The sequence below is a fragment of the Phocoena sinus genome, chromosome 2 (assembly GCF_008692025.1).
Source record: "Phocoena sinus isolate mPhoSin1 chromosome 2, mPhoSin1.pri, whole genome shotgun sequence".
Lineage (NCBI taxonomy): Eukaryota > Metazoa > Chordata > Mammalia > Artiodactyla > Phocoenidae > Phocoena > Phocoena sinus.
Window position 1 is genome coordinate 75,316,843 of NC_045764.1, and position 26,931 is coordinate 75,343,773.

A 26,931-nucleotide genomic window follows, 5' to 3' on the forward strand; every position below is an offset into this window, starting at 1 on the left:
GTTCCTGATCTTAGAGGAAATGCTTTCAGTTTTTCACCATTGAGAATGATGTTGGCTGTGGATTTGTCATATATGGCTTTTATTATGTTGAGGTAGGTTCCCTCTATGCCCACTTTCTGGAGAGTTTTTATCATAAATGGGTGTTGAATTTTGTCAAAAGCTTTTTCTGCATCTATTGAGATGATCATATGGTTTTTATTCTTCAGTTTGTCGATGTGGTGTATCACATTGATTGTTTTACATATATTGAAGAATCCTTGGACCCCTGGGATAAATCCCACTTGATCATGGTGTATGATCCTTTTAATGTGTTGTTGGATTCTGTTTGCTAGTATTTTGTTGAGGATTTTTGTGTCTATGTTCATCAGTGATATTGGACTATAATTTTCCTTTTTGTGTTACCTTTCTCTGGTTTTGCTACGAGGGTGATGGTGGCCTTGTAGAATGAGTTTGGGGGTGTTCCTCCCTCTGCAATTTTTTGGAAGAGTTTGAGGATAGGTGTTAACTCTTCTCTAAATGATTGATAGAATTAACCTGTGAAGCCATCTGGTCCTGGACTTTTGTTTGCTGGAAGATTTTTAATTACAGTTTCATTTTCATTACGTGTGATTTGTCTGCTTATATTTTCTAATTCTTCCTGGTTCAATCTTGGAAGGTTGTACTTTTCCAAGAATTTGTCCATTTCTTACAGGTTGTCCATTTTATTGGCATATAGTGGCTTGTAGTAGTCTCTTATGATCCTTTGTATTTCTGTGGTATCCATTGTAACTTCTCATTTTTCATTTCTAATTTTACTGATTAGAGCCCTCTCCCTTTTTTTCTCGATGAGTCTGGCTAAAGGTTTATCAATTTTGTTTATCTTCTCAAAGAACCAACTTTTAGTTTTATTGATCTTTGCTACTGTTTTCTTCATTTCTATTTCAATTATCTCTGTTCTGATCCTTATGCTTTCTTTCCTTCTATTAACTTTGGGTTTTCTTTGTTCTTCTTTTTCTAGTTGCTCTAAATGTAAGGTTAGGCTGTTTATTTGAGATTTTTCTCAAATAAAAGGTGAGAAAATTGAGGTGAGTTTGAATTGCTATGAACTGCCCTCTTAGAACTTCTTTTGCTGTGTCCCATAGGTTTTGGATCAGCATGATCATGGTGTTTTTGTTGTCATTTGTTTCTAGGTTTTTTTGAATTTCTCCTTTGATTTCTTCCGTGATCTCTTGGTTATTTAGCAGCGCACTGTTTAGCCTCCATGTATTTGTGGGTTTTTTTCCTGTAATTAATTTCTAATCTCATAGCATTTGTGGTTGGAAAAGATGCTTGATATGATTTCAGTTTTCTTAAATTTTCCAAGGCTTGATTTGTGACCCAAGATGTGATCTATTCTGGAGAAGGTTCCATGTGCACTTGAGAAGAAAGTGTATTCTTCCTCTTTCCAGCAGAATATCCTAAAAATATCAATTAACTCTATCTGCTCTATTGTGTCATTTAAAGCTTGTGTTTCCTTATTTATTTTCTGTCTAGATGATCTATGGGTGTAAGTGGGGTGTTAAAGTCCCCCACTACTATTGCGTTACTGTTGATTTCTCCTTTTATGGCTGTTAGCATTTGCCTTATGTATTGAGGTGCTCCTATGTTGGGTGCATAAATATTTATAATTGTTGTTTTCTTCTTAGACTGATCCCTTAATCATTATGTAGTGTCCTTCCTTATCTCTTGTAACAGTCATTTTAAAGTCTATTTCATCTGATACGAGTATTGCTACTCCAGCTTTCTTTTGATTTCCATTTGATGGAATATCTTCCATCCCTTCACTTTCAGTCTGTATGTGTCACTAGGTCTGAAGTGGGTTTCTTATAGACAGCATATATAAGGGTCTTATTTTTGTATCCATTCAGCCAGTCTGTGTCTTTTGGCTGGAGCATTTAATCCATTTACATTCAAGGTGACTATCTTGAATGTATGTTCCTATTACCATTTTCTTAATTGATTTGGGTTTGTTCTTGTGCGTCTTTTTCTTCTTGTGTTTCCCGCTTAGAGAAGTTCCTTTAGCATTTTTTGTAAAGCTGGTTTGGTGGTGCTGAATTCTTGTAGCCTTTGCTTGTCTGTAAAGCTTTTGACTTCTCCGTCAAGTCTGAATGAGATCCTTGCTGGGTAGGTTTTTCCCTTTCATCATTTTAAGTATGTCCTGCCACTCACTTCTGGCTTGCAGAGTTTCTGCTGAAAGATCAGCTGTTAACCTTATGGGGATTCCCTTGTATGTTATTTGTTGATTTTCCTTTGATGCTTTTAATATATTTTCTTTGTATTTAATTTTTGATAATTTGATTAATATATGTCTCGGTGTGTTTCTCTTTGGGTTTATCCTGTATGGGACTCTCTGCACTTCCTGGACTTATTTCCTTTCCCATGTTATGGAAGTTTTCTACTATAATCTCTTCAAATATTTTCTCAGACCCTTTCTCTTTCTGTTCTTCTTCTGGGACCTCTATAATTTGAATGTTGGTGCGTTTAATGTTGTCCCAGGTCTCTGAGACTGTCCTCTATTCTTTTCATTCTTTTTTATTTATTCTGCTGCCCGGCAGTTATTTCCACCATTTTATCTTCCAGCTCACCTATCCGTTCTTCTGCCTCAGTTATTCTGCTATTGATTCCTTCTAGAGTATTTTTAATTTCAGTTACTGTGTTGTTCATCACTTTTCTCTTTCATTCTTCTAGACCCTTGTTAAGCGTTTCTTGTATTTTCTCCATTCTGTTTCTGAGATTTTGGATCATCTTTGCTATCATTACTCTGAATTCTTTTTCAGGTAGGTTGCCTATTTCATCTTCATTTATTTGGTCTTGTAGGTTTTTACCTTGCTTCTTCGTCTGTAACTTTTTTTTTTGTCATTTCTTTTTTTTTGGATAGGTGGGGCTGTATTCCTGTCTTACTGGTTGTTTGGCCTGAGGCATCCAGCACTGGAGTTTGCAGGCAGTTGGGTAGAGCCGGGTCTTGGTGCCAAGATGAAGACCTCTGGGAGGCCTCACTCCAATTAATATTCCTTGGGGTTTGAGGTCTCTATTAGTCCATAAGTTTGGACTTGGTGCTCCCAAAACAGGAGCTCGGGCCCAACCTCCAGCCTGGGAACAAAGATCCTGCGAGCCACATGGCACAGCAAAAAAAAACCAAAAAAACAAAGGAAAATAAGGGCAGTACAATAACAAAGAATAAAAAATAAAATAAAATTAGAAAGATAAAAAAATATATTAGGAAAAATAAAAATATAATTGAAACAATGGCAACAAGGTAAAACAAAACCACAACAAAAAAATGAAAAAAAAAAGGAGAAGACAAGCCAAAAGGAGAATAACAAAGTATAAAGAATAAAATAAAATTAGAAAAATAAAAGATTAGAAAATATATATATATAAATGAATCAACAACAACAAGGTAAAACAGAACCCCAACCTAAAAGAAGAAAGAAAAAAAAGGCCTTGGCTACGGGAGTGGAGTTTAGGCGGGGGTGGAGTTTAGGGGCGGGGTTTAGGGTGGGGCAGGACCGAGGCAGGCAGCAGGGTGATGTATGAGCGTGTGGCAGGGCCTAGGCTCAGGGCCGGTGCAGCTGGAAAAGGCCTCGGGGACAGTGCCTAGGTGGGGTAACGTTCAAGCATGGGGTGGGGCCTCTGCTTAGGTCCTGTGCAGAAGGGGAGAGGCAGTATGCCCAAAGGGGGGCCTCTGCAGTGTGGACTTCCAGGGTTTGGCGGTAGGGCCCTTGAGTGAGGGTTTGTGGGTGGAGTTTAGGCCCAGCACGCTGGAGGGAGGGGGTCTCCGAGCGTAGAGGTGGGGCCCTGGGTGGGGGTGTAGGGAGTGGGGCTTGGGGGTCTGCGTAGCAGGAGGGAGGCTCCGAGGGCAGGATTAGGCCCAGGAGCCCAGTAGGCTCCCTGGTGCCTAAGTGGACAGGGAAAGAGCTGGCTGCGTTCCCTTCCGTTTCTCTGCTCCCCCACCACCCCAGCCAAGGGCCTCCCCCAAGGGTCTCCCCCATTGCCACCACCAGACCCCTAACCGTGGGTGGGTCCCACTGGGTGTAGGAACTCCTCCCCTCCCCCAGCCGCCCCTCAGGGATGCCGGTCCGGGAGGTCCGGCTTTTATTTTTGCTTCCCCTTCCCTCCCTCCCACTCCCTCAGGACCCGTGGCTGGAGGGGGCCTCGGTGGGCAGAGGATCAGGCCCAGGATCTCAGCAGGCTCCCGGGGGCCCAAGTGGGCAGGGGAAACCTGTCCACACTCCCTTTTGATCCTCTGCCCTCCCAGTGGTCCCCCAATTTCCCCCTTCGGGCATGGGATCCCTTCGTGTCCCCCAGCCGCCCCTCAGGGGCACCAGTCCCGTAGTGCCTCCACTTCTCCTCCCCCCTCACTCCCCCCCACGCCCCATGTCCTACCTGGTCACTGTGGATTCCTCCTGACCCCTTAGGTGTCCGTGGTCCCCCACTGGTGCCTGGCAGGTGCCCTAGTTGTACAGAGATGCGAATTCTGCATCCTCCTAGTCCGCCATCTTGACTCCACCATCCTCTGCATTTTGGAGAGCCCTCAGAAGTCATTTGGGAGGCTCTTTTTTTCCATTTCTGCCACTCCTTTGGGACTCTCATCCAGTTTCATGGGTTTACATATAAGCTGATGAATACCATATAAGTGTCTCCAGTCTAGACCTCTCTCCTGAACCCAGATTCCTGTCACGTTCATCTCCTCAACATCTCTTACTCAGATGTCTAATAGGCATCTCCAATTTAACATGTTCAAAATCAACCCCCTGATCTTCCCCTAAGAAACCACTCTTTCACAGTGTTCCTCTCTTGGTTGACGGTAACTCTGTCCTTCTAACTTATCATCAGAACAAAAGCCCTGGAGTCATTCTTGACTCCTCCATTGCTCTCATACACAAATTCAATCTGTCAGCAAACTCTCGGACTGAACCTTCAAAACATTTCCAGAATCTGACCACTTTCACCATTTCTACTGCTCGTGCTGAGATTAGTACCATAGCCTCCTAACGAGCCTCCCTGCTCCCACCCCTACCTCCCAACCAGTGTCCTCAACGCAGCATTAAAATGTTAGTCAGATCACGTCAGCCCGCTGCTCAAAACCTGCCAGGGGCCTACAATATCTCTCAGAGAAGACAAAGTCCATGTAATGGGGCACAAGGGCCTTTACAATATATCCTCCTCCCCTGTATTCTTAACTCTTCTCCCCCTCCTTTACTCTGCTCCGTTTACACCAGCTTCCTTGCTGTTCCTCTAACGTGCTTCAGTGCTGAGCAAGTCTTTCTTTCCTCTTGGCCTAGAATGCTCTTCCCGCATTTGTCCTCACGGATCATTCCTTCATCTCCTTCAAATGTTGACTCAAATGTCACCTTTTCATTAAGGGCCTCCCTGACCACACTATTTAAGATTTTCCTCCCCACTCTACTCTCCTAAGGTCTCATTCACTTCCTTCAATTTCTCTCCAGCGCTCGTCTCCTCCTAATATACATATACATTACTTATCCGTTTGTAGTTGTTTTCCCACTGGTATGCACATACCAACATGAGCATGGGGATTCCTGTTTTGTTGACTGCACTATCCCCAGTGTCAAAAGCAATATCTGGTAAATAGTCAGAGCTTACTTAATATCTGCGGAGTGAATGAATGAGTTATTTCATCGCTCATCATACACTCAAGCGTCACAGAGATGGGAACCATACCTTTGTCATGACGGACTGACTAAGGGGAAGAAGTAAGAATAGGTATGCAGTGCAATTGAAGGACTTAAGGCAGGCAATGGATTTAATTATTCTTTCCATTTTTTAACTGAAATACTTTTTCTCCTCAAACAAATTATATCTTCTGTTGCCAGACAGGGTTAACTGTCTGTTCCTTTCTTAACTTTTCGCTCAGTCAAGAAAAGAGCAAAGATTACAATAGGCAGAGTGTGCAACAAAAACTATAGTTATTAAAACAACACTTATCGGGACTTCCCTGGTGGTCCAGTGGTAAAGAATCCACCTTGCAATGCAGGGGATGCGGGTTCAATCCCTGGTCCGGGAACTAGGATCCCACAGGCCGGCGTGCCACAACTACTGAGCTCGCGCGCCTCAACTGGACAGCCTGCGTGCAGCAAACTACAGAGCCCACGCACTCTGGAACCCGCACGCCACAACTACAGAGCCCATGCGCCCCGGAGCCTGTGTGCTACAACTAGAGAAGAGAAAACCCGCACGCCACAACTAGAAAAAAGCCCGCACACCTCAACAAAGAGCCTGCACACCACAATGAATGATCCTGTGTGCCGCAACTAAGACCCAACACAGTCGAAATTAAAATTAAAAAAAATCACTTACCAACAGGCCACAAATCAAAAATAAAGAGGAAATTCAAACCTTGAGAATATAAACATAGTTGCTCAATTCTTTAATGAGATTTTTCCTTTCCAGAGAATGGGTATAGAAACAGATACGACTCAGAGGGAAGGAAAAATCAACAGATGTGTCGGTTTAATTGTACGGTTTCTAAAACACACTCACCAAATAAGGGAGAAATTTGACCCTTCTGATAAGAAGACCTTAGGTTTTTTATTAAATAAAGAGCACTTCCTATTCACCTTTGAATGTATTTCTAGAGGAAATTTCAATGCTTGGAGAATTCCAGCAACTTGCTCCCCCAAAATGACAAGTTCACATTTTAATCTTTTTAACGTATTTATATAAAACCTCATTTATTTCACGTGATAATTTAAAGAGGAAGTTGACTATGAAGCCAAAAACCCACGTTGTTTTCTCAGAACACATGCACTCGGAAACTTTTCTTCCCCCTTGCAGCCCTCTCAGAGGACGACCAAGGACAGTCACAAAGGCTAGCAGGTGGAGAGGTTCACAACCACCACTGCTAGGGACAGACCTTACAGGGCTCATCTGTGGAGCATCCAGCTATTCATTAGTCATCCCCATGATGGGGCTGAGAGCAAAGTGAAGAGGACTCAGTGTGACAGTGCAGGTAAGTTGGTGGTGGCAATGCCCATTACCAAAGGAGTACAATCTTACAAAAAGCAATCACTAACTTGGAAAATTCACTGTGTCAGACACAGTGATAGCTATGTCAGAGTACATGGGTTGCAGGGAAAGTTGGTTGTGAGAGAACACTCCATTAACTGAATCAAGATCAGAAAAGAAGAAACACACTAATGACATCACGACATATTAATGGGAACATCATTCAAAGTACACAAATTAACTGGTATATAGATCACTTTTGCAGAGCAGATTGTATGCAGAAGACCAGCTCTACCATATAAAAGATATGCTTATCTGTTTATGAGGTATCCTTTTCCCATCACAGAAGAATATAACTAACAGCTAATTGCCTTCCGATTACCTGACAATTATCTCTGAAGCTTTAGAAAGGAAACTATTTCGCCACGTAACATTTGTTAGGCAGGTGGATGGAAGTGTGGGGCAGAGAACACATGTACACACACACACACACACACACACACACACACAACTGTTTCCCCACATGGAAATGTATAAGCCACAGAACTATGAACAATGACCATTCCATTCACATACTTAAATAAGAGTTTAGACTCAAGACGCATAAAGATAGAATAACCAGACCTAGTTTATTCTTGTTATCTAACATAATTATTAATACTACAGCACCCACCCACCCCCAAGTAAAATGTGTTCCAGTTTTGACAATAAATTATACAGTGACCTTACTTAATGGCAACTACCATCTTTCTCATGGAACGTTAAGCTTTGGTTGTGAAGCTTGCAAAATCAGTGCCGTAATTTCCCCATAAGGATACGGAGGGTCATATTGGTTAAATCACCCTGCCTTTTCCCTTACAGAAAAGTCATGAATCTGGCGATGTTAACAAAATGAGGAGGGCTTTCAATAATGAAAGAATCAGCTGTGTTCCTCTATATTCTTTTGCATCTGCCATTTATACAGCTTGCCATGATCATTCGGAACAATGGGGATTCCCTTGGTAGCCACCAGGGATTTTAAATGTCACCAGTAGTTATGAGAAAACGTCTCAGAGTTTTATCTTATCTCTGGCTTACTAGACAAAGAGTAGAGTCAGGGATGTGAATCAGCAGCTCTTTATTTTTAAGCTAGTAGTACAAAATACAAGGCCTTTTTTCCCTCAAAGTCCCCTCCCTACTACCAAGCCTAGAATTATTAGGAATGGCATCTCCAAAGAGTGAAAAGGCCAATACCAAGAATTGAACTAAAATCCAGGGTCTCCTGCCACACTTCCCTCCCTTATTCATGCAGAGAGCTGGTTCTTATTCCCAACTCGGTGGGAAAGTCAGTGGAGAAGCTATTGGAAGTGAGGTGAGGACACAACAGTGTTCACCCAGAGCAGCGATTTGCAAGGCAACAAATCTACTCATCACACTCCGAGAGCCGCCCCCTGACCCAGGGAGATGCCACGGATTCCAGCGCCCTGGTCTCCCACCCCACACTGTCCCAGCATGTTCTGGGCACGTTTGTACATGTTCCTGCCCCTTGGGTAGCAATCCTCTCACGGTGTGTCTCAGAGTGCAGTCCCATAGATGGCCTTATAACGTAAATACTCTTCTAAGCACTGCAGAACGTTATCATCCACCTTTGGGTCAAACTTGTTCGCCAAGAGGTGATGACTCTGAAGAATCCAGTGCAGGTCCCCAGCCCCATAAATGCAGATAGCCCGCTGGTGGATTCCAGAGCAAGGTGCATAAGGTGCCCCCATACTGATGTCTCCCTCATGGAACTGCCATTTGACCAGCCTGGCAATGGCGGTCATGTCTGAGATGTGAAACTTGGGGTGGTAGGGGACAGAGCCAGGCATCCACGGTGCACGCTGAAGGGTGGCCCAGAGGTGTTCATCGGGGCTATAGGTGTCTTTTACCCATTCGATCAGTCGTTGGGATTTGGGGTTCTCTAAGACATGTTGGACAAAGGCTCGAGAAGCCACAAAATAGGCATTCCCTGTGAACACAGGTAAGTTATCAGGGGGAGGGTCCTTCATCTTGCTGGTTAGGTGCAATGTGTCTGTCACCTCATAGTGGTATTTCCAGCGAGACTTTTTGTACTCAGTAGGTATCTCGGACTCCATACTGTTCTTCCCATTCAACATCTTGAGGGCCAGGACCATCTCAGCATTGGTCTTTATAGGAAAATCTGTCCCACATGTATTCAGTAAGTATTTCCATGGCACCGAGCTCCGGAGCAAGTCTTCCATACAGTTCAGGTCAGCCTGCACCCTGGACCAGGAGGCGTAAACCACCCGGACCAACTTACTGGCCATGAAGACATTTGGGAAGCAGGAAATAATGGCCTTGACTGCCTCTTTGAAAGTTTCTGGGGACTTCTCATCCACATGGACGCAGTATATGTTCTGAGGGGCATACACAGCTCGCAGCAGCCGTTCAAAGTTTTCAATCTTCTCATGGACCACCACAGAGTATGCGATGGGGAAGTCTAACTCTTCTTTGCTCAGTGGGAACTGTATGAACTTCCTTTGGGACTTAAACTGCTCACAATCTCTGGTCATGTTGAGGTAATCGGTGTCTGTGAAAGGCTCCCGCTTCTTCTTGACCTCCAGATTGTCCAGGACAGCCTTGACCACTGCTTCCTGGTCCCCTCGGGTGACCCCAGAACAGTTGATGGATCTCTTTGCTGGCAGCTTCAGGGACTTGTACAAGATGTCCCTACAGCGCTGGCTTTGAAAGTCCCTGGATTCCAGATCCAGGAAATCTATGTCACATTTTAACCTGAGAGAAAGTCTCAGAGCAACAACGGCCAGCAGCATATAGCAGCCCACGGCCCACAGGTGATGCCCCCTGCAGAGTTTCTTCTTCCACCCAATCATCTTCATGGAATGGGAGATCGGTAGAGTTTGGGCACAGGGAAGGAGGAGGATGAAATCCTTGGACAGAACAAAATGCCTTCAGTTACAAACTAACCTGGAACATGCTCAAGGAACATCAAGTTCAACTCCGCAGTGATGGCAAAAATAGGTTTCTTCTCTACACAAATAATCCTAAGTCCTGCCCAGGAACTTCATACACCCAGCTCACTGATGGAGGTCTAGAGCCTGACACTACAAACCAGCTGATCATGCTGGCATTGGAATCAGGATCTGGGTCCACCTCCACCTCAGGAGAGAGAAAGGGAAGCAGAGCTGAGTACCTGTTGCTGTAGAGGTGTAATTAATAAGAGAACTCCCCACCCTTCATTTTTCCTTCTTCCCCCCAAACCTTACCACCCTGTTTCTAACATAGCTCTTAACTGGGGGATAGAGTTTCTGATCGGTCTAGAGAGAAAATCCATGAAATCCAAACTCAGCTTCAGTTCTAGAAATGTCCTTTTAAAAGATAAAGTAGGGCTCCCCTGGTGGCCCAGTGGTTGAGAGTCCGCCTGCCAATGCAGGGGACACGGGTGCGTGCCCCGGTCCGGGAAGATCCCACATGCCGCGGAGCGGCTGGGCCCGTGAGCCATGGCCGCTGAGTCTGCGCGTCCGGAGCCTGTGCTCTGCAGCGAGAGGCCGCAACAGTGAGAGGCCCGCGTACCGCAAAAAAAAAAAAAAAAAAAAGTACAGTTCTTGCTCTTATTTGGCAGTTTACATTTTAGGATGCTTTCACCACATATAATTCATTGGTTAGATGTGGCATCTGGCCACGCTTTAAAGAAAATGTTCTTAAACAAGTACAAAAAATTGGATGTAATTCCAAAAATACATTGTAATCATTCATACAGATAACTCTCAGTCTATCCAAATTTAAAATATATCCACACAGAGACACACAAAGCTATGCATATGCAATATTTAATGAGAACTTTCTTTGAGCCAGAAATTTCTTTACATTTTCCCATTGAATCTTCACAACATGCCTAAAACATAGTGATATTAGGCCTCTTTTATAGAGAGGAAAACGGAAGCAAAATAACATGCCAAATGTCATATACATTATAGGAAGCAAATCTGGGACTCTTCCATGCTCCCTCTTCCCCCAATTTTTTTTTGCGGGGGGCGTGTGTCTGTAAGCCTAATACTTGTTCCTCCAAACCACAGCTACCTTTTAAATATAATACAGGGTACTTAAAACTACTATGTAAAAAACAGATAAACAACAAAGTCCTACTATATAGCACAGGGAACTATATTCAATATCCTGTGATAAACCATAATGGAAAAGAATATGAAAAAGTATGTATATCTGAATCACTAAGGGTACTTAGTACCAACAAAGAAAACCAGATAGTATAGGGGAAAAAAAAAATCCCCAAAAGGAGAAAAAGAGGAACAAAGTGTGACATATCCTTCCAGCAATAATTCTTTTCCCTTATCGCAATCTTGTTCAAAGCATAAGACTGTATCCTCTTTAGTAATAACTTATGGGAATCTAAGAGGATGAAAAAATGAAAAGTAAAGAAAACTCTCACCTTTAATAGCTTCTTTCCTATTTAGGGAAGATCTTTTTCCCAAGGGAAGAGCTGTTGGGTTCCATGGAAGCAAATGTGAACACCATGTCTCTTCTTTTTTCAGCCTCTCCAAAATATATTTTCCAACATTCACAGGATGTCCAAGAAACTGTGTCAGACTCCTTAATCTCTGCAAAGTAAAGAGTAGCAGGTGGCTCTGTCACTCACCTTCTAGCTTCCTGCTCTCAGATAAGAGAGCCAGCTCAGATATATCATTCAGGAGTATATTCTCAAGAACAAGTCATTCAGGGAGGTGAGCAAGTAGGAAAAACATGCTGGCAATGCGTGAGCAGGCAAGCAGCTATTTCATCCAGAATAGCCCAGTTTGTACTCATGTTCTCCTGCCACAAAACCATTCATAAAAACTTTTCAGTACTCATACAAGAACTTGAAAGCTTTTTTTCCCCTTAACAAGGAACCATGGAAACACACAGGTATGCCCCTATCTTCTTTTGGCCTGGAGTTCAAATATCTCTCCTCTTATGTTCCCTGAATACTCCCTGAATTTCACTGAAGAGTGAGGCAATAAAAATGACCTTCAAGGATTATTTCTTTTGTTCTTTTACTTTAAAGGAAAAGTCAGTGAAAAACAGACTTTGCTCTTCCATGGCAACTACTCAAAAAAAAAATTCATTTGCCTGTCTTTCCATTACTGTTAATAATTTGTAAGTTGGAGAAATATCCTCGGGGCTCCAGACTGTAGATCTCCGTCACTAATGTCTGTGAGTCTAGGGTTCCTGGCAGTCTGAACAAGGCTAAAACTAAGGGTGGTTGGACTTCAGTGAGAGCCCCATGGGTGGTTTTGGCAATACAGTGTGAAAACTTACTTCTTCAAAACTGCTGCCATTGTTTGCCACTGTTTGCCTCTCCCCATCACCCCCAAAGCACCCCTCCAAATATGCAGCATTCCTGGCCAAATATTTGAAATAACAAATTTAATAATTTCACATAAAGAACTTAACCAGGTATCAAGTTAAGTAGACAACGGAAAGCAGGGGGAGGGGTAGATGATGCTAAATTATTAAGGAAGTAACAATTGCTGGAAGTAGCTACCACCCCTAGGCTGGAAGAAAGAGGAAAATATTGGGGGATTATTGAGAATTTGGTGAGGGGATGCCAACAAGCGGAAACTCAGACCTCTGGTTGGTGCTGGGGTCTCTGAGCTCAGAGGAGGGTCTCCTAGGCTGAGATCCAGACATCTCCTGAGGAGCCTGGTGTCTCTGTGCTCCGTTACTGTAAACTAGGTTCAGGGCAGCTACATAAAGGAATCACACAACTGCGAAGGAAAAGGGTGTTGACATAGTGACGCTCACAGAAGCAGGAAATATGTTCGACGCCAACAGGAAGTCCCGCCTCCAGTCTGTCTTCCTCCAACGCCCCCTATTGGCAGACCCTAATAAGGGGCAGCTGGCAAAGCACAAACGTGATTTGCAGACTTCCCTCATCCAGCACCACAAAGCTGAGTCCAGGAGGGCAGGCTTCATCTGAAGACAACAGCTTAATAACGAAGATGAGTTAGCGTTGCCTTCCTCCTGCAAGACTTGTTTATGCAGCCCGCAATAAAGCACCGGGAATTTAGGTCTTTTCTTTTTTTGGACCTCCTCCGCCTGTTTCTGACTGTAGATGAACACAGACCAATGGCACGGAGCCATATGGAGTCATGTGCGCCCGCTCTTTTATTGACCCCGCTCCACCGGCTCTGTCTTCTGTCAGCTTTGGTCACTCCGGGGCAAAAACGATTAAAGGATCAACACTTGCTCCAGTATCGGAATCTAGCAAAATCTTTCCAATTTGTTTATATCTTACGTCTCTGATGGCCACCTCAAAGTCCCACCTTCTTTCCCATAAAAAAAATCAAAGAATCTCTCAATAGAGAGAAAATATTTTAAATATTTGATTTTTAAGGTAACCAAAACAGGTATCCACTTTTATTTGCTAAATATATGCTAATGTAACATTAACAAATTGTGGATATATTTTGTTAAGATAATCTACGTATGAGTAACACCAAGTGGCTAGTAGTTATGGGCACACCTGGGCTTTGGCAGGAGAGAGCTAGGTCTGAATCCTGGCCCTGCTACTTTCTAGCTGTGTGACCATGGGAAAATTCTGTAATCCCTCCGTGCTTCAGTGATTTCCTTGGTATAACTGGGGCTAATACTAAATAGCTATTTTATAGGATTCCTGTGAAGATTAAACAAGATAACACATATTGGGGCTTCCCTCGTGGCGCAGTGGTTGAGAGTCCGCCTGCCGATGCAGGGGACACAGGTTCGTGCCCCGGTCCGGGAAGATCCCACGTGCCGCGTAGCGGCTGGGCCCGTGAGCCGTGGCCGCTGAGCCTGCGCGTCCGGAGCCTGTGCTCCGCAACGGGAGAGGCCACAACAGTGAAAGGTCCGCGTACCGCAAAAAAAAAAAAAAAAAAAGGTCGGATCCCTGCTGCCTTCCCAGGGCCTTCCTCTGACGCTCTTGTTGGGACTGCAGGTTCCCCTGTACCTCCATCGAAGTTAACACCAAACTCCACTGGATTCTTTCAGATCCACCCTGATGAGCCTGGCTTAGTCTCCCCATTATTGGAACGCTTAGACCATTTCACAGACATACAGGGATTTACAGTTCAAAATAGCAGAAGGAGGCAAAACTATCTGCCCAGTAATCAGACTAAACTCATGATTAGGAGAAAAGGATTGAGGTGTCTGAGCAGGAAAAGTCTGCTATTTCAGAAATGACACCATAGCAGTAGTCATTGTGGGAACTCTGGGCTGTGTTAGGCTTATACTTATTATCGGGTTTAATGTTGCTTTTATTCTCAGTACTTGAGGGAGCTGAGTGCTCTCATCATTTTCAGTGCTTGGGACTTGTAAGTATCTTCATGTAATCCTGGACCCTTGGACACATTTGCCCCCAGGCTCACCTGGCTCTGTTGGGCCTCAGCAGGGCTAAAAGAAACCCCTATGAAGGGATTCATTCCTTAGGTCTGGGCTCCTAGACCTTGAAACTTGCCTGGTCCCCACCTTCTCTTTATGGTCAGCATGGAGTTAAGGTGTGGAATCTGCTGCTTTGTGATCTCTGCGGGTTACCTGGCTCCTGATCTTCCTGTGCCTCTCTCCAGCTATTCTGTTTCCTCTCTTGCACTTCCCTGGGGTCAGCTGCAGCTCACCTCTCCCCTCTGCACTGCTAACACTGACCACTTAAACTGAGCCTCTTTCCAGAGCACAGAGAAGGGAACAATTCCAGGTCTCTTCCCTGATCTACCCACATCACCAGCATCAATACCTTCCCTTGATCCAGAATTAAAGAACACTATTTGTACCCTCCTTGAGCTATTCTGTGAGCAAAATGGCCTCTGTCGGCTGGTACTGGAGACTACTTAACAGTAACCTTCACCCAGGGCCTGCATATGCCAGGTTTTAAGTCTCCCATATGTGTTATCTTTTTTTTTTTTTTTTGCGGTACGCGGGCCTCTCTCTGTTGTGGCCTCTCCCGTTGCGGAGCACAGGCTCTGGACGCGCAGGCTCAGCGGCCACGGCTCACGGGCCCAGCCGCTACGCAGCACGTGGGATCTTCCCGGACCAGGGCATGAACCCGTGTCCCCTGCATCGGCAGGCGGACTCTCAACCACTGCGCCACCAGGGAAGCCCGGGATCCGACCATTTTAAGCTGAGTTTACAAACTGGCAAATGCACCCTTTTACTTATTTCATCGTGGTGGTGTTTATCTCTAGTATGTGTCTGTTTTGTCCTCTCATTAGACTACAAGCTCCTGGAAATCATATTCATTCTCTCTCAGCACCCAGCACAGTAGGTGTTGGCAGAATTCTAAGGCTGCGCAGAAGAGAAAGGTTGCATGTGGTCACGGAGAGCAAGGGGAGCCCCACTGACTGGCTAAGGAGAAGAGGCCATGACTAGGAGAGGCAGGAAATAGAAAGAGAGAAGCAAGCCAAGTTCATTTGTTACCAGATGGGTGGAGCTGGAGTCTGAAAGAGACAAAAGGTACTGAAGAAGATGGGGTGCGGGTACCTTGAGCCCTAACCTTATTCAATGTTCTGTATCAGTAAGCTCTTGGAGAAGATGGGCTATGATCTCTAGCCACAGAGAAGTGGTTCAAAGACTCAGTATGATCATCTTTGTCTCCAATCAGGGATGTAGGACACAGCTCAGGGTCAGCTGAGATTTGCTGGCTGGCTGGCTGGGGGCACTCTCCAGTCCCACCCAGACCTCCACTCCCTCTATGCACCCAAAGCTCTCCCTCCCCCTGGACACACTCCACCTACAGTGAAGGAAAAAAGAGATTCAAGAAAAAAAAGAAAAGAAAAAAAAAAAAAACAGCCCACAGAACTCAATAAGTACTTATTTGCTGAATGCAGAGGAAACTTTTGAGAGTAGAGAAGAAAACAATCTCCTTGGGTGAAATAATCCAACTTGTTCCTCCCTGCTCCTCATGTTTCCAAGGTGAATCATTTGCTAAATTATAAAGGAGGCCACCTTTCCTTACTCCCCATGCCCCACCTTTGGGTGATGCTCTGATTTCTACCAAGACCAGGGTTCCTGCTTCTCAGCAGGAAGAGGGGCAGCCACGCAGACCGAGGGGCAGCCACCGCTAGGCTTTTTCTATGCCACCCCCGCCCCATGAACTCATCAAAACTGACTCATCCTTGGGCTTCCCTGGTGGCTCAGTGGTTGAGAGTCCGCCTGCCGACGCAGGGGACACGGGTTCGTGCCCCGGTCTGGGAAGATCCCACATGCCGCGGAGCAACTGGGCCCGTGAGCCATGGCCGCTGAGCCTGTGCGTCCGGAGCCTGTGCTCCGCAACGGGAGAGGCCACAGCAGTGAGAGGCCCACGTACCACACACACACACAAAAAAACCTCACTCATCCTCATTGTGGTGTCCTGATCCCAAGGGCAAAGGCCATTTCTAACTCAGCTCTGCCTCCTTAGAGCAGCTAGCATGAGAACTTCCAAGTGACAGATGCACCAGGAATGTTTCCTGAATGAACAGCTTCCCCAGGGTCCCTGAGAGGTCCTCTAAGTACTGGAGTCTTGAAACCCTGGCTTACTAATAGTTACTGGAATTGATGTATGGAGGTACCCTCCAATTGTCCACAAAAATACAATGCCACAGAGTTGAAACCAACTGAAGTCCAAACAGCATTAATGGGATTAATTTTGTTGAGGAAACTTCCTCAGAAGAAACGTCCCAAAAATGAGATTTAACTAAGAGATTAAGGTACCTCCTACTGAGTCATTATAAAGTAACCTTTTAAAGGGAACTAGTAACAAATGGCGTGTAACATGACACTCTTTCATTCGTTCAGTCAGTTTAACATTGATTGAGGAAGCTGCTAAATTTTCAATGTTAGAAATACCAAGTGGATTAAGACAGTCCCTACTCTCAAGGTGCTCACAGTCCTGTGTGGGTGAAATGTTTGAACATGGATTATAATGCCATGTATGAGTGCAAAAAAGGACGTGTGTTGGATACAATGGAGGTCCAGAGGTTAAAACTAAAAAGGGAATGGTTAGCAATACAAGTGTGAACAAATTAGTGTAGGTCTGAATGAAACCTAGAAAAAAAAGATTAAGAATTTGTCTGGGTGCCTCTTGTACTGTCTAGGGAAGGATCTTGGCTAATGGCTACAAGAGGAACAGATATTGTGGGTTAAAGAAAATGTCCCTTTACAGCAGCCATTTGGAAAAAGAATGTTAGATCTCTACCCCACTCTATAAACATAAATAAATTTCAGATTAAAACTAAAGAGAAAAAAACAGTTCTAAAATTCCAGAAAATGTACAGAATACTTTAATGATACTAGCTTGGGAAGATATTTTTACTATTATACCAAAACCTGAAAATTATAAACAAAAAAGAAATAGATTTGACTATGAAGAAATCATAAATAAAATTACAATTAAAAGTATAAAAGGGGACTTCTGGGAAAGCTCCTTAAAAGCGAGAGGCTAAGCCCTTCTTCCCTTCCTTCTTTTACTATCACGAATGCAGATGTAATGGTTGGAGCTCCAGCAGCTATCTAGGACCTGGAGGCAACAATGAGAAAGGAAGTCATGAGCTGAAAGATAGTCATACCATACAGCCACTTCACCAGTTCTAGACTGCCTACTTCTGGGTTTCATTTATATGAGAAAGAAACAAATTTCTGCCTTATACAGCCACTACTTTTTCAGGTCTCTTACATGAGTCACAAATTCTTAACCCATACAGAAGCTGTTTCCTAATTCAGGGACATTTAGAAACATAGGTATGAAAAAGGCATAGGTTTCAGGGAAGTAAAAAGAAGTTAGTCTGACGCCTGCAGAGTACAGAACAGGAGCTCTAATTCCCGTTCTCTCTACCACCACTTCTCTCGTCCCCATACCACCACCAACACCACTGTTTGTGTCTTATTTAAAAACACATTTCAGGAAAAAGTCTGGAAAGGAATGCACTGAAATATTAAGCACGGTATTCTGGGTTGTGTGATTGCTACTGGTTTTCCGTTTCCTTTTTTTTTGTCTTATCAGTTTCTAGAATGCACAGGTATTGTATATTTTTTAATTTAAAAAAAAAACCTATTTTAGAATCATCTTAGGAAGCAAAACAAAATAATGCCTTCCACTATTTACAATAGCCAAGACATGGAAGCAACCTAAATGTCCATTGACAGAAGAATGGATAAAGAAGATGTGGTATATATTTATACAATGGAATACTACTCAGCCATAAAGAAAGGATGAAATAATGCCATTTGCAGCAACATGGATGGACCTAGAGATTATCATACCAAGTGAAGTCAGTCAGAAAGAGAAAGACAAACACTATATGATATCACTTATATGTGGAATCTACAATATGGTACAAGTGAACTTATTTACAAAACAGAAACAGACTCACAGACATAGAAAACAAACTTATGGTTACCAAAGGGCAAACGGGGCAGGGGAGAGATAAATTAGGAGTTTGGGATTAGCAGATACAAACAACTATATATAAAATAGATAACCAACAAGGTCCTACCGTATAGCAAAGGGAACTATATTCTGTATCCTATAATAAACCATAATTTAAAAATGAAAATATATATTTATATGAATCATATATATATGTGATATATCACATATATATATACTGAATCACTGCTGTATACCAGAAACTAACGTAACGTTGTAAATCAACTATTCTTCAATAAAAAAAATATCATGCTGTCTTTGATTGCAGAAGTCAACCATGATTTTACCTCTTTGCAGGTCTATGTGAACAGATCCAGTCTTTATTTTGGGGGGGAATGTAGGATCGTGTGCATGTGTATATGTATGTATATGCATGTATTTATGTCTAACTGGATACTAATAGAAGTACCTTTTTAATGAATGTCAAACTGGAAGTTTTTATAATGAGAGCAACTTAAACAAGATAATTGAAATACTTGCACCACCTCACACTCACAGAATGCCACTTCACTTACTCATATGATCTTTTAAAGGAAAATGACCACCATGCCAACTAATATGAAAATATAAAAATGTATGAAATGACAAAACAACACACAGTACATCTTAGTTCTATTTTCTTGGTCTTAAAAAACAAATTAGAAATAAGGAAACTACCGGCTCTTCATGCCATCCTTTTGGATAGCACGTGAAGAAAGTATTTCTAGGGTAGGGCCCTCTCTAGGCTGTCTTAGCCCGTAAGGTCCCATCATCTGTGTACACTCTGTGGTTATGGTCATGGCCATCTTTCAGGCATAGACCATTGAGACAACATGCTGGGCCCCAGGCAGAGAGAGTCTCCCTTCTTGGGTGGGGAGCAGATGGAAAGGTGAGGGGTGGGGGGAGTGCAGGCCTGTAGGAACCAGTGGCGTCTATGACTTCTCTCCAACCCACACCTACCAGTCAGGAAGGCAGAATGGATTCCTGAGCAACCGAGAGGCCAAGCAGACTGAACTTGGTCCTCGGTACCTCTCAAGCCCTCAAATACTGTAGTTCCAGCTCATCAGAGATGGGCTTTGTCTGTTTTTCTTTTTACCTGTTTTTAAAATTGAAGTCTAGTTGATTTACAATGTTGTGTTAATTTTGGGTGCACAGCACAGTGATTCGGTTTCATACATAGACGCATGTACATGTACATATATGTATATTCCTTTTCAGATTCTCTTCCCTTAGAGGTTATTACAAAATACTACATAACGAGCTTTGTCTTTGCCCTGACCAGCAAAGCTCGGCTGCAGCCCACATCTGGCCTGGGTATGTACCTGCTTCCCGTAGTTGGTAGTGGACGTGAGTCCATGGTGTAACGGTTGTGGAATTTAAGAACTCGAGCAAAAATTCTATCTCCCTTTGTCCTTGGGGAAGCTCCTGGACCCTCTCCTGGCCTCTGTGAGCTCATCCATACTAACAGGTATGCATTGGTAAACAAGTGCCATGCAAATATCACCATGGAGGAGCTCCTAGTTTGGTAGGAAGAGCAATCAACAAGCAGGGACAATAAAGTTTGGAAAGTACCAAGGGTACTCGTACCAAGTAGACATAAAGCTCTGTGGGAAAGTGGGATCCCTGGAAGACATCCTGGAGGAGGTGGCATTTAGGCTAATACTTGATGGGTAAAGAGATCAGTCAGGCAAATAGTAGGGGTAGAGGAAACAGCCAGGCTGAATGTCCACCTTAGTCGCCTTATCCTCAAAATCAGGATACCTGTGCTCAGGGATTTCACCTGCTTTACTTTCAACTCCTGCAAACAACAAGGCTCAATCTCAGCTCTGGACTTTGACCCTGGCTGTTCTGTCCACCCAGAGGGAATGACCACCTCTGCCTCCTCTAGGTCTCAGCTTGGCTGTGGCTTCCCCTGGGCAGCCTCCCCTGACCCTCCAAGCCTGGGTTGGAGGCCCCCCTTCCTCGCTCTCTTAACATCCTGAAACATTACCTCATCATAGTATTTCCCACACTCTATTCTCCACTGTGTCATAAATGCCTTCAGTTACAAGGACTGTGCTTTCTGGTCCACCTTTTAATCCCCAGTACCTTGCAAATGATAATCATAGACTGAGACATATTGTGTGCCGGGCACCGTCTTAAGCACCTTACATTTAATTCTCACAACAAATCCTGTAAGGCACAGAGACGCTGAATAACTTACCCGAGACTACACAACTAGTAGGTGGCAGGGCCAGAATCTGTACCCTGATGTCTGGCCCGGCTCCCACCCCCTTATCACCTCTGCACGCCAGCTGCCCACACTAGGAATACAATTCCTAGCCAGGCTGCCTCTCCTGGGACAGTTCTAGCTCAGCCTCTGCCTGTCCCTAACTGGGAAGCCACCTAGGATGCAGCGTGTACCTTCACTGGGCCTCAGTTTTGCCACCCATGATGGAAGGTAGAGTGGATCATGTGTAAGGGAAGAAATTAACCTGCCCGAGAAGAGCGCCATGTGACGGGTTCACACTTAGGCAATCCCATTTCACAGTCACTTTACTTAACCTCACTCACTGCCTCAGGTGCACAACGAAAATTTGTGCAATTAGTGAGTGAGCAGGTGATTGAGTGGCTGAACCCTGACCCTCTCTGAAGGGACGGAGGATCACTGAACCTATTAAGAGCTATTAATCCAGCAACCTAATTACTGACTCATGGTATCTTTGTAGGAATCTTCTAGAAGAATGCATATCAACAGCAGTCAAAATATATTATTCTAATGATGATGCAAAAAACTGGATTCTGTTTTACCTGCCCTTTTGAATCTTGCTTTTTCTCTTTACAATACACACTGAAAGACATTCAATGTCAGTACATTTTTATTATCTATGTAAATGAAGTTATTTCCAACACATTTTCAATTATAAAAATTGCTGCATTAAAAATTACAGTTTTGTACATTTGTTATTTTTTTTTTTTTTTTTTTTTTTTTTTGCGGTACACGGGCCTCTCACTGTTGTGGCCTCTCCCATTGCGGAGCACAGGCTCCAGACTTGCAGGCTCAGCGGCCATGGCTCACAGGCCCAGCCGCTACGCGGCATGTGGGATCTTCCCAGAACGGGGCACGAACCCGTGTCCCCTGCATCGGCAGGCGGACTCTCAACCACTGCGCCACCAGGGAAGCCCTGTTATTTTTATAGAATAATTTATTCTATAAAAATAACTTCTAATAATTTATTAGAAGAATAATTTCTAGGTCAAAGATGCAGATTTAAAATTGTTTAACTGGCACTACCCAAAAGGTTTTACCCACTTTAACCATAAAAGTACCTGTTCCCCTCATCATCACCTGGTATTATCTTTCATTTTTTGTCTTTTCCACAATCAATAGATGACAAATGATAGCCTACTATGATTTTCATCTACTTTTCTTTGATCATTAGTAAGCTTGGGCTTCTTTTCATGTTTTTGGCCATTTGCATTTCATTTTTTTTTTTTTTTTTTTTGGCCATGCCTTGTGGCTTGCAGGGTCTTAGTTCCCCAACCAGGGAATGAACCCAGGCCCCAGCAGTGAAACCATCAAGTCCTAACCACTGGACCACCAAGGAATTCCCTACATTTCTTTTTAAATTTCTTTCCTGTTGATTTTTTCTAACCATTTTTCTATTGGATTGTTAGTTTTTCTTATTCATTTGTGAGAGCTCTTTGAATTTATCAGTTAATTATCCTTTGTGTTCTGGTTTTGGAGGTATTTCACCCCAGTGTGTTGTTTGACTTTGACTATGTTTTATGGGGTTCTTTCCAAGGCGCAACATCTGATACGTAGAAGTTTTGCAGTTACTTTACGTAGTTAAATTTATCTATCTTTTCCCTTTGGCTTCCAAAATTCATATAATCCTTAGAAAGCCCAGTTCCACTCCAGGGTCATACAAAATGTTCACCCACACTTTCTTTTAAAAAATGTTCTGCGATTTGTTACATTTAAACTTTGGATCCATCTGGAATATATTTTGAGGTATGGAATGAAATAGTCAAGGCAATGATTATGCTAGGACCAAACAGCTATGCTTTGAAAACAAGCTATGAACCTTTTGGCTTGGCACTTCAGGAAAAAGCCAAACACCAATGAATGGAGGGAGGAATGGGCATGGGGACCTAAGGGCACAGTGCTGGCTTGAAGGGGAGGTGTCACTAAGTTCCAAAAATGCACTTCAATTTTGATTATGTAAACACCAGTCAGTGATTTTGAAAAACCACACAATGCTGGCGATTTTGGAGGGGAAATCAGAACCTGGCTAAAGAAGGAGAGAGCAAACAAACTAAATCGTAGCTGGTATTACACATGGGACTGTACTACCTCTATTAGGGACCATCTAATCTTGGCTACATCCTGAGAGGCAGAGCCCAGATAACTCAGGTGTTATTTAAATATTCTTGTGGGCTCTAATCATGACCCCGATTGCAAGAAAGTGGATATGATGTGTACTTCGATCTAGGCAATCGCGCAAAGATAAACAGCATGTAACACAAAGCTGACTCAATTATAGTTGTAGGGGAAAAGTTTAAGGGACTAACTCACTTACTGGTTCCCTGTGGCAGAACCACAAAAAGGAGCGGTTAGAAGGTAGTATTCGTGGAGGAAGAGAGAAGTAGCACTGGGAGGCCAGAGGGCTCGAAGAAAGCAGAAACAGACCGTGGGAGGAAAAAGAAAACAGAATTAATTATGGGAGTATCAGGATAAACCAGCCACATGATCCAATGAGTGGCGGAAGAAGGAAGCCAGCCCTATCTGTTGTAAAAGTGGGCAAGATACTGAAGCCAAAGGAAACGGGTCAGGACGGCTCTGGGAGGTGCTGATTGAAGCCATAAAAGCTTGGATTAATTGGCACTCCCTTCTCCATGCCCATTAACGGAAATACTTTCTGCCCTGTACTTTGCAATGGAAGTGACAGGGGAACAGGTAACAGCTGGGATTTATGCACAAAGCCAGTTTCCAGAGACTCTCCCAGCACATTCAACCTGATTACTAACCTCTTCAAAATGATTCCCCTCCCTCCCTGTGTGACTTTAACTGGGTCTCTGTTTCCTCACTGTGTGGGAACCCTAACCCGAAACCTTAACCCTAACCCCTAACCCTGAATCTGAAAGACCAGCTTTTTCACAGCAGCACTATCTACAATATCCAAGACATGGAAACACAACCTAAATGTCCATGGACAGGTGAATTGATAAAGAAGATGTAGTACATATACATAATGGAATATCACTCAGCAATCAAAAAGAATGAAATAATCCTGTTTGCAGCAACATGGATGGACTTGGAGATTATCATACTAAGTGAAATCAGTCAGAAAGAGAAAGACAAATACCATATGACGTCACATATATGTGAAATCTAAAATACAACACAAATCAACATATCTGTGACAAAAACAGACTCACGGACATAAACAACAGACTGCGGTTGCCAAGGGGGAAGGGGAAGGGGGTGGGGGAGGGAAGGAGTGGGAGTTTGGGATTAGCAGATGCAAGCTATTGTATACAGGATGGATAAACAAGGTCCACTGCATAGCACAGGGAACTATATTCAACATCCTATGACAAACCATAATGGAAAAGAATATGAAAAAAGATATGTATGTATAACGGAGTCACTTTTCTGTACACCAGAAATTGACACAATATTGTAAGTCAAGTATACTTCAATAAAATTTAAAAAAAGAAAAAGAAAAAAAGAAATTCTGTGTTCCTGCTGCCTGTTTGTCTTTGTCCTACAAACATCATGTCAGAGCCACAGTTCAAAAATCCTTATTTGGAGGTGGATCTTATCAGGGATGGAAGGAAGGGGCAAAAGACTGGCAGTGAGGAAGCCTGTGGGGGGCAGATATTACAGTGGTCAAGTGGATATGATGAGGGTCCAACCAGGTGGGTGGCTGGTCGATGTGGATAGCAAGAGGAGAGGGCTGTGTGGGACAGGAAGAATGTAAAAGCACCAGAGAGAGACATTTGAGAAGGCTTGGGAACCAAATCTGAAAGCTAGGAGCCTTCTGACCCAAAGTTCACAGTGGCAGCCCCAGATCATAGGACTGCCAGGAAAATTAACCATGCTAAAGCATAACTTTCCCTGAAGTTAAAAAACCACTCTCCCCAAATACACATTGAACGTGCATCAAATGCTCAGCTCACTACTTAATGGACGCAGTAAGATGGTAAATCTGGTTCCAAGAGCATTTTGCGAAACTGACTATTTGTACGCACTTATAAAGGAAGGTTAGAGTCAAGTTTCTAGTGTAGATGTACTACCGGTTAACGCCCTACAAGATAATACAAAACCATACCATTTGGAATCTCCCTTCTACTGGGGAAAAATTATTTGCTTCTCAACAGAGTAAGATCTGCAAATTGAGAAGTAACTGGACCGAGTGTGAGCCTTTAACAGCAAAGAGCAGATGTTCGATAGCAAATAACAAATGTTCATTCTTCTAAATCTGTGATTCTCAGACAGGGGCAGTTTTGCCTCCCAGGGGACATTTGGCATTATCTGGAGACACTTTTGGCCACAACTCAGCCAGGAGTAGGGAGTGGGGAAGAGGGATGGCATCTAGTAAGGAGAGGCCAGTGATGCTGCTGGACACCCCACAGCACACAGGCCAAGCCCCACACAAAGAAGTATCCTGCCCAAAAGATCAGTAGAGTGAAGGTGAGAAGTCCTGCCCCAGATAATGAACGAGCCTGCAGGTAAGCTTCTTAAAGAATGCCCTTGTGTGGGACTTCCCTGGTGGTCCAGTGGTTAGGACTCTGTGCTTCCACCGCAGGGGGCACGGGTTCGATCCCTGGTCAGGGAACTAAGATCCTGCATGCCATGCAGCATGGCCAAAAAAAAAGAGAATACCTTCGTGCAAAGATATGCTGCCCCCCTCTTTTTCTTATTTCCAAGTTCTAAATAATCTTTCTTAATGGTAATCGTCAACCATCTGCCTTTAAAGGAAAGTAGACTTCTTTTTATGAATATTTCACCTGAGTATGTTAAAAAGGTTTCTAATTTACCTGAAGGACATCAGAAAAATTCAGTTAAACAGCACACCCCTTCCCAGTTACTGAGCCTTTTGTCTTATTAAGATCTTACTACAGTTGCTGTCCAAAGACTATGGGATTTTTCCAGAGAGCATGCAAACGCCTGGAAGTTTCTTAAAAACAAGAATATCCAACCCCCCAGAAAAGCAACAACCAAAAAGATGTGCTGATATCACTGGGAGAAGTTGGCAGCAGGGCAGAAGCATAGTCACAGGAAGTACACCTGGGAAAAGACAGAGGCTGATGACCCCTCCGCTGACCCAGCTGGGACACATCTCCTTCCTCCCTGTTCCTGCTCCAGCCCCATTGTTCCAAATCTTGGCCAACTCTACCGTCTACCCAGGTACCCAGGCCAGACTTCGCAATGACGCCTTAGCTTCCTCTTCTTTCCCTCCCATCTACAGGAATTCGCTCATTCAGTAAGACATTTATGGATGGAGCAATGACTCCCAGGCACCAAGTATATACAGAGCAGTGAGCACAACGGGCTTGCAGCAGATTGCCAAGGCCCTCGGATTCTTCCTTGATTAACTCTCCATTCTCACCACCCTCCTTTCTTGCCTTTAAGCTCTGTAGCTGCAGCCTCTTAAATTATTCCCCTGAGTCTAGCCCCTCCTGTTTTCAGATTATCACCTTGAAACACAGCTCTGCCTGTACAGCTCCCCTGCCAAAAACAACTTTGAACTTCCCTTTGCTCAGGGAATGGGCTCAAAGAATAAAATCCAGACACCTTTGCACAGCAACCAGGTTCCTTCATACTTAACCCACCTTGCTCAGACACTACTGCCAAAAGCAGCATTCACAGCTCCCAGGACAGATGGCAGGCTTTCCCACACCCATGCCTTTCTTTCTGCATCCTCATTTTTGTCAATTCCCTCATCCACAGGTATCAAAATGTACCAATTAACACATCTGTTATGCTAGATAAATACTTGCCGGCCCCCAAATAAATTTCCTAATGTGAGAAGACAATTTATGATAATCTACAGCATGTCTGTAGGTTAACAACACATTTTAAAAGATTTTTCATTAAAAAAAATAAATTTTGCTACTTTAAAAGATTCAAAGGTAGAGTTTTAGAAACCTAAATAGGAGGAATAAATTCTCTGGAAAAAAAACATTCATCAAGGGAAGCAAGTTCCTAAAATTCTCTTTAGGAAATTTTCACAAAGAACATTTATCATTTCAATACTGCATAAAAGGGTGTACTTGGTGGACCAAATGTGGGCTTATCTCAGGACATAACAGACTTCCAGAGAATACAAGCAGGTATTAGACCATGAGTTAGATGATCGGATAATGTGCTTTGGAAACAAGTATGTGGGTCAGAGAGGACTCGTGAAAGAGGTCACTTCTAGGCTGAGACCTAATGTTTGTTTCTTTTAATTTTTTTCATTTTGTTTTATAAGCAGAAAGCTAATTAAGACTGGATTGTCCAGTTCAAAACCTGAACCTCTTTTAGCACTTGTCACAATGCAGCATAG

At 43.5% G+C, this 26,931-nt stretch overlaps 1 protein-coding gene across 2 annotated transcripts in view; it reads right to left on the minus strand.

The window, feature by feature from the left end:
* Positions 1–8,087: 8,087 nt before the first annotated feature.
* The window catches only part of GCNT3 (glucosaminyl (N-acetyl) transferase 3, mucin type), a 34,028-nt gene continuing 15,184 nt past the window's right edge, over positions 8,088–26,931 (minus strand). The window contains exons 2-3 of one of the 2 annotated variants that reach the window (XM_032622626.1): positions 11,432–11,600; positions 8,088–9,914 (exon numbers count right to left, since the gene is read on the minus strand). In XM_032622626.1, the coding sequence (XP_032478517.1) occupies positions 8,541–9,863 (1,323 nt within the window). In that variant the 5' untranslated portion in view covers positions 9,864–9,914; positions 11,432–11,600 and the 3' untranslated portion in view covers positions 8,088–8,540. Of the gene's footprint in view, positions 9,915–11,431; positions 11,950–26,931 lie in introns of those variants that run through there. The other variant, XM_032622627.1, reaches the window with a different exon arrangement.